Source organism: Limulus polyphemus, unplaced genomic scaffold (genome assembly GCF_000517525.1).
Source record: "Limulus polyphemus unplaced genomic scaffold, Limulus_polyphemus-2.1.2 Scaffold3985, whole genome shotgun sequence".
NCBI classification, from domain to species: Eukaryota; Metazoa; Arthropoda; class Merostomata; order Xiphosura; family Limulidae; genus Limulus; species Limulus polyphemus.
Window position 1 is genome coordinate 70,764 of NW_013669595.1, and position 7,637 is coordinate 78,400.

The window sequence follows — 7,637 nt, forward strand, 5'->3', positions numbered from 1 at the left end:
ATATATACACACACACACACACATCAGAGAGCAATGTAGGTGTATGTAAGCAAGTATTTCCAAAAGTGGAAGAGGTGGGCAGGGCCAACTTGGGTGATTCACTAAATATAATAATATCTCAGAAAATAGAAAAGATAGGAGGTTCTTATTTTATATTCTAACTTGTCAAACTCGGTAATTTGAGTTTATAATTTGTAAGAAACAAAAGACTTTGTATTTTATTTTGACATCACAAACATGTAATTTGAACCAAAGTTGCACTCAACATACCACTCAAAAATTGATATTAAGGAATTTTTTTTAACATTTACTTTTAAATTAAGAAATTAACTAATGTATGATACTAAAATTTGAATTATAATCTATAATTTGATACCAAACTTATTGACATACATTCATAAAATTGTAGTTCAATAAAATTTTGAATGTTAGTCTACAAACGTGATGACATGCCATGCTCTTTCACCCCTGACCATAGGAAGAACCATTGAGATAGGGCTAAACAGACTTTCAGGCTCCAGTGTTTACTTTTGAGGCTTGTAACAAAGGTTTTCCACAGCATATTCAAGAGAATTTCCTTTTCAAATTTTTTCTTATATGATTTGTATCAAACTCATGAATAGCCAGTTTTAAAACAGCAGGAAACCACCATGGGAAATGTTCATCCCTGTTGTGCTTTTGTATGAAATAAAGAGGCTCTATACAAACAAACTGTTATTTGTCTTCTTCATATTCTCAAACTAGTAAGAAAAGATCAGAAAACTGTGGTTTACTTTAATTATTAGCTTCCAACAAAATCAGGAGGAAACTGCTTAATAAGGAGTTTTTCAGGAATCTCTGAAATAATGCTGTTAGGAACTGCATGATGCACAGCTGCAGCATAACCATCTTTATTAACCAGGAGCTGCATGATGCACAGCTGCAGCATAACCATCCAGCTCTGGTAATAAACATTATATACAGCTGTATCATAACCATCTTTATTACCAAGATCTGCATGAGGCAAAACTGTATCATAACCATTTTTATTACCAAGAGCTGCATGAGGCAAAACTGTACCATAACCATCTTTATTACCAAGAGCTGCATGAGGCAAAACTGTATCATAACCATCTTTATTACCCAGGAGCTGCATGATATACAGCTGTATCATAACCATCTTTATTACCAAGGAGCTGCATGATATACAGCTGTATCATAACCATCTTTATTACCAGGAGCTGCATGATGCACAGCTGTATCATAACCATCTTTATTACCAGGAGCTGCATGAGGCAAAACTGTATCATAACCAATTTTGCCACCACAGCTATACCACTAGTTATGTCTGAAGTGATTTTCTGCTGGGCATCTGCAGTTCAACTGCCACATGTTTTTCTTTCTGGCCTTGATTTTGAGAACCCTATGAAGTATTTTTTCACAGCTGCGCTGCACCTAACACTTACACTGATGTCAGAGTGTAAGTCTCTGAAATCTTTTTTGTTAACTGTGAGAAGAAAAATTTTAAAACAACATACAAAGAAATGTCAATATGATCTATCCATAGTTCAGGAAATAATCAAAATAAGAAACAAACTTACGTGTGTCTTCCCACTTCCTGTTTGACCATATGCAAAACAAGTAGCCATTCCTCCTTCAAAAACAGTTTGCACTAAGGGTTTAGCTGTAAATCTAAGTAAAAGACAAATACTGCTCCTTGAGTACAGTTAAAATATAAATAAACAAAAAATAAACACATCACTAAATGAGATCTAGATCAAAGTAGTATATACACAAAAATGTTTTTTTTTTAATTCATGTTTAGTCCAAACTGTAACAAATTTATTTCTTCAAAAATTTTGTACAGTTTTAGATGAGTGTTCTTTGTGGTCTGGATCTTTCAGAAATTTGGACATATTTTTAAAACTCATCTAGAAAGATCACCAATGTGATAACTCTTTCCTCGTAACTACAGCTATTATTTTACTGAAGTGTATATAAAAGAAAGATTAGTACATTCAGTGGTTGATAATAATTTTATTAATGTTATGTATTTATTGGTTAATTTGTTATCAAATGACTCAAAACACTTATGACATTATTTCATTACCAAACAATCCAATACCACTCACTATAAACTAGTCCATTATCAGACAATTTGTAAATATTAATGTGTTCACAGACACCCTTTGTTAGGCAGTAAAGACCATGTTACAATTGAATTAGGCTTAGAAATAATTGTTAAGAGGTAAGATAATACAAAGATTCTAATTACACATGCTTAGCTCGTTACATGAATATCATTAAAATTAACAAGAATGTGGAAAAGATGTAATTAGAAGAACTAAAATATGGATTTAGAAATGTAAACACAGGTAGATAATAAACATAAGTTTGCAAAATTATAGCCTAATAAAATAAAACAATAAAGGTTGAAGAGGGAGATTTAATGCAACACTAGATCCCCTTATGGTATACACAAAAGATTTCCTTTCAAATAATTATAAAAATCCCTCAACCCTTTCTCTAATTTCATTCCCTTAAACCTTTTCTTTAGATGCATTAACCTTACCTCTTAGTCCTGGTCAAATTTTACTCTTCAACCTTACCTACGGAAGTCTTTTCCTTCCTAAACTTAGTTCCCTGGATTATATTATTATTTTTAAAATTTTTTTTAAATATTATTTAATAATATTTAAGTAATAAGTTCAACAATGTTTTTATCAGTATTTCAGCCACTATGATCCAAATTGAACATGTGTAATTAGAATCTTTGTATTATTTTAATATTTAATGACTATTTCTAAGCCTAATTTAATTGTAATGTGGTCTTTTCTGCCTGACAAAAGGGGTCTGCTCGAAACATCACAGAAAATAAACTGGAAAACGTTTTCATTTAGATATGTCAGTTTATTCTTTATTATCATTTATCAAAGTTTTTCTTCTTACATTTGGAAGCACAACACTCATTCAAGAATCTTTATCAGACAAGTGGTCAAAATGTATTTGTAGACTAATTTCTTATCAGATAACTTACCAATACTTACTCGTGGACTTACTTATAGACCAGTTTGTTATCAGACAACTTGCCAACATTTACTTGTAGACTAATTCATTATCAGATAACTTACCAATACTTACTCGTGGACTTAGTTATAGACCAGTTTGTTATTAGACAACTTGCCAAAACTTACTTGTAGACTAATTCATTATCAGATAACTTACCAATACTTACTCGTGGACTTACTTATAGACCAGTTTGTTATCAGACAACTTGCCAACACTTACTTGTAGACTAATTCATTATCAGATGACTCATCAAAGGCATAGTCAAATCTAAAGACTTGATTTTCCAGATACTTGGTGAGATCAACTTTGAGCTTGGGTTCATGAACCACGGTAAGTTCTTTATTTGGTACAGTGACTACATCCACTTCTTTTCTTATGTTTTCTATTTCAAAATATTATTGGAAAATAATTTTTAGAAGATATATCTATTTTTATTAAAAAATTGTTACCTTTAAACCTAAAAACAGTTTAATCACACGTACAAATGTGAAGAAAAACAAAAAGTCCTTTATTTATAACAGAAGGCATCATTTCTCACTGCTTTACACACTTACAGTACAAATAACTAACTTATGGTGTCTAACATACACAAAGTATTATCCCAAAACAAAAAATATTTACATACTTTGTATTGCCTTAAGTCATATAGAATTTACACTAGGTAATAAAACTGACAACGAAAATAAACTAAAAACTAGGCTTTTGTTTTAAACAAACAGCATTTACTTTTCACAGAACTTTATGAGGTTTTCTATCTATCTACTCACCTATCTGTCTACTTCTTTGTTACTCTATTCATCTCTACTTTTATATGGAAGAAAACAGAACCAGAAGAACTTCAATATCTAATGTCTCTTCAAACAGACATAATGATAATTTAAAACCAGAAGAACTTCAACATCTAATGTCTCTTCAAACAGACATAATGATAATTTAAAACCAGAACAACTTCAACATCTAATGTCTCTTCAAACAGACATAATGATAATTTAAAACCAGAACAACTTCAACATCTAATGTCCCTTCAAACAGGAATAACGATAATTTTTTTAACCACATCTGTTGTTGTTTCTGATGACTCCCAAATGATAATTTTAATAGGTGTACCTGTACCCTCCCCTTAAATATAGGTGACATTTTAGAATATTATGTATATATATAATTTCTCTTTCTTTTTTAAACATAAGACAGTCAGTCTACTTCAGTATGTATTAACACAAGTTAATACTCCTTTAACACACCACCATAAGAATAAAAAACACTCCTTTACCTTTTTTGTTCAGGGGCCTTTTTCTGACTGCAACACAAATCTGTTGGACTTGAACGGGATCATTCATCATGATTGGTCTGTACTCAAGTTGGGACTGGTATTCTCTTTCAAAATAAACTTTAGTATCAATCCCAAACATATGCATGGATACACCGTAAAATATTCCTATTTCTATGATCAAACAATCTTTTATATCATTTGAGATATCAACCAGTATCTACAACTTTTTATGTTAATATTACCATAAGCCTTAATTATCCTAAAACACACACACACACTCATATATATATATATATATAGAGAGAGAGAGAGAGATTCAGACATCAACATCCAAGTTCTACTAAGGTTAATGGTAATTATTTTATCACTTATTACATAAAAACACATATATTCAGACATTTGTATCCAAGCTAAATCACGTTGTTGAATTTTGCACAAAGCAACTCCAGGAATTATCTGTGCTAGATGTCTCTAATTTTGAAGTGATAGACCAGAGGGAAGGAAGCTGGTCAACACCACCTACTGGGTTACTGTAATCAAATAGTGGGATTTGACTACCACTTTTATGATGAACACATGGCTCCAAAGTGCAGAGCACAGTTAACTCGGTTTAAAAACATTCTAACACTACAGTTATATTTCATTCACACACCCCCCCCCCCCAAGAAATAATAAATATCTAAGAAGCTGAAATTCTTTTATATCAGTAGACATTTTTTGTTAATTCTAATAAAAGTAAAAAACAAATAGGTAACATTTAACTTTTTAAAATTATATTGACTGCACAACAACATGAGCATGTTATTACAGCTGTGTAGCTGATAGAAATAAGTTATGTTTCTTGATTGTAATGCATATCTTCTAATCAAGTTAATTTAAGCTTTTATACTTCTAAAGAACTCTATATACCACTAAAAAAATAATAAAATAAGTGAAAACTCAATCTTAAAAAATATTCACCTTATCATTCCTATAAATTCCCAATTTGGATTTCCCGGATCAATATTCATAAGCTCTTGTTTCTCTGCTTTCTGTTCAGCTTGTCGCATCCTTCTCTCTTCTCTCTGCTTTTTAATTTTATCCACTTCTTTTACTACATTTGATCTTCTCCGAGCTTTTAAAACAATACAAAATAGTCATTCTTTCAAAATCTGTATTGGAACTTTAGCAACCCTGAGAAAAAACTTTAAATGTTGTGGTTGAAAAAATATTCAAGATTAACCAAAATGTGTATCAAACTACAGAAAATATGACCAGAGGGAGGTCTCACTATACCCAGAGATTATGACCTAAGAAAGGTCTTAGTATATACACAAACTATGACCTGAAGAGAGTCTCAGTAAAGTTATCCCATTTTAACAACAAGCAGCCAAAACTTTATCTATAACATACTGAAATAAATCAAACATGATTTTTGTCTTGTAAATAAAAAGTAGATTTCCTTTCAATTTCATTTTTAAAAACACGTCTCTCTTTAATCCAAAATATATACAAGTTCACCTGTTTTTCGGTGTTAAAGCTGTACAACAACCTCTATCATTAAATTATGAACGTGAAAGGAAGTTGTTGTAATAAAGCATGATCTCTGATAACTACCAGCTTCTAAGCACATTTTTCAACCAACAGAAAGTGCTATGTTAAAAAAAAAATGTTGAAATATTTCTCAAAACCATCTGAATAGACTTTACCTGAGGGGTCTTCATTATATGGCATGTCTCCTTTCTTCACAGGAACCGTCAGGGAACCTGGCCTTCTGTCCCGCAACCCTAATTTTGCACCAGCCCGTGTGACTGCATTGCGTTGTTGTGCCATTTGACCTATAACGGTGAAAAAAATCATTAAACCTAACAGAGCTGAACAACTAGCAAACATTCCAAGAATTCTAATCAATAACAGTGTGATTCAGCCCCAATCTACTTTCTGATGTTAATCATTTAACTTATGAAGGTAAGCATCAGAGAAAATTTTGTGCTTGAAACTTGTGTTTCTTTACAACTATATAAATTATTTACTATAATTAAACACATATCTTAGGATTTAAGATACTTCCAAGTAGATAACTTCCCGTACCCCCCCCCCCCAAAAAAACTCACTGATGCTTCCGATTTCATAAAAGCTTTTCCCTCTCCTACAAAATACAAAACTGCTTGATAAAATAAATAATTTTTATTTCAGAATTTATAACTAACTTTCCTAAATGGCATAGTCTAACTTTTATTGGAACTTGATGACACGTTAACAAAACTGTAAACAATTTTTCCAATATTATAATTTATTAAAAAGAAAAAGAGTATATATATACACATATACATACATACATTTGTGTATGTCTACTGAGAATCAGCGATGTATAGGATCAATACCTATTTCTTTGTTTAAAATTCTCAGATTAAAATATCAGATATTACATTAACATATCATAACACTATTCATCTAAGGAATAGACAGCCCAAAATATTCTTTATCATCCTTGTTTATCCCATATCACAGCTCTGAAGAAGACTAACAAATCATACAGTGGTATGTCACATATACACTTTCTACCAAACTCAAATCAAATAACCTTTCATAACTTCATGGATCTGAAAATGAACAATTATTTGTGTAAACAGTATAAAAATCCCTACTTACAAGATGCATTAGTCACAACTGTGTTAGCCTTCTGAGTTGGTTGGAGGGGTCCTGAAACAGGTGCAGCAGGAGGGGCCATTACAGTACTGTTAGCAGGAGCTGGTGTTGAAAAACTGTTCTCAGAGTGTCCATTCTGCAAACGTGCCTGAGCATAACTTTGGCGGGTTCGAACTGATCCTAAATATATATTTACATTAAAGAGTTGAGAACACAGATAGAAACCACAATTTGTACACACAACTAACCAGAAGGACCACAACAAAGGTTTATTGAAACTTTATAGGAACAGTATATCTACAGAGAAGACCATGACAAAAATTTTACTGAAACCTTACACAAACAATATATACACAGGGAAGATCACACGGACCACAAAAAGAGATTTACTAAAACATTATAGGAATAATACATGCACAGAATGGATTACATGGACAGCAATAAAAGTTTTTACTGAAACCTTACACAAACAATATGTACACAGGGAAGATCACACGGACCACAAAAAGAGATTTACTAAAACATTATAGGAACAATACATGCACAGAATGGATTGCATGGACAGCAATAAAAGTTTTTACTGAAACTTTACACAAGCAATATATACACAGGGAAGATCACACGGACCACAAAAAGAGATTTACTAAAACATTATAGGAACAATACATGCACAGAATGGATTACATGGACA

At 31.7% G+C, this 7,637-nt stretch overlaps 1 protein-coding gene across 1 annotated transcript in view; it reads right to left on the minus strand.

Annotated features, from left to right (window-relative positions):
* The window catches only part of LOC106470408 (kinesin-like protein KIF2A), a 23,076-nt gene extending 15,954 nt beyond the window's left edge, over positions 1-7,122 (minus strand). The window contains exons 1-6 of the mRNA XM_013930962.2: positions 6,950-7,122; positions 6,007-6,135; positions 5,279-5,432; positions 4,319-4,422; positions 3,268-3,430; positions 1,581-1,671 (exon numbers count right to left, since the gene is read on the minus strand). Coding sequence (XP_013786416.1) covers positions 1,581-1,671; positions 3,268-3,430; positions 4,319-4,422; positions 5,279-5,432; positions 6,007-6,135; positions 6,950-7,028 — 720 coding nt within the window. The 5' untranslated portion in view covers positions 7,029-7,122. The remainder of the gene's footprint in view (positions 1-1,580; positions 1,672-3,267; positions 3,431-4,318; positions 4,423-5,278; positions 5,433-6,006; positions 6,136-6,949) is intronic.
* Positions 7,123-7,637: the final 515 nt, after the last annotated feature.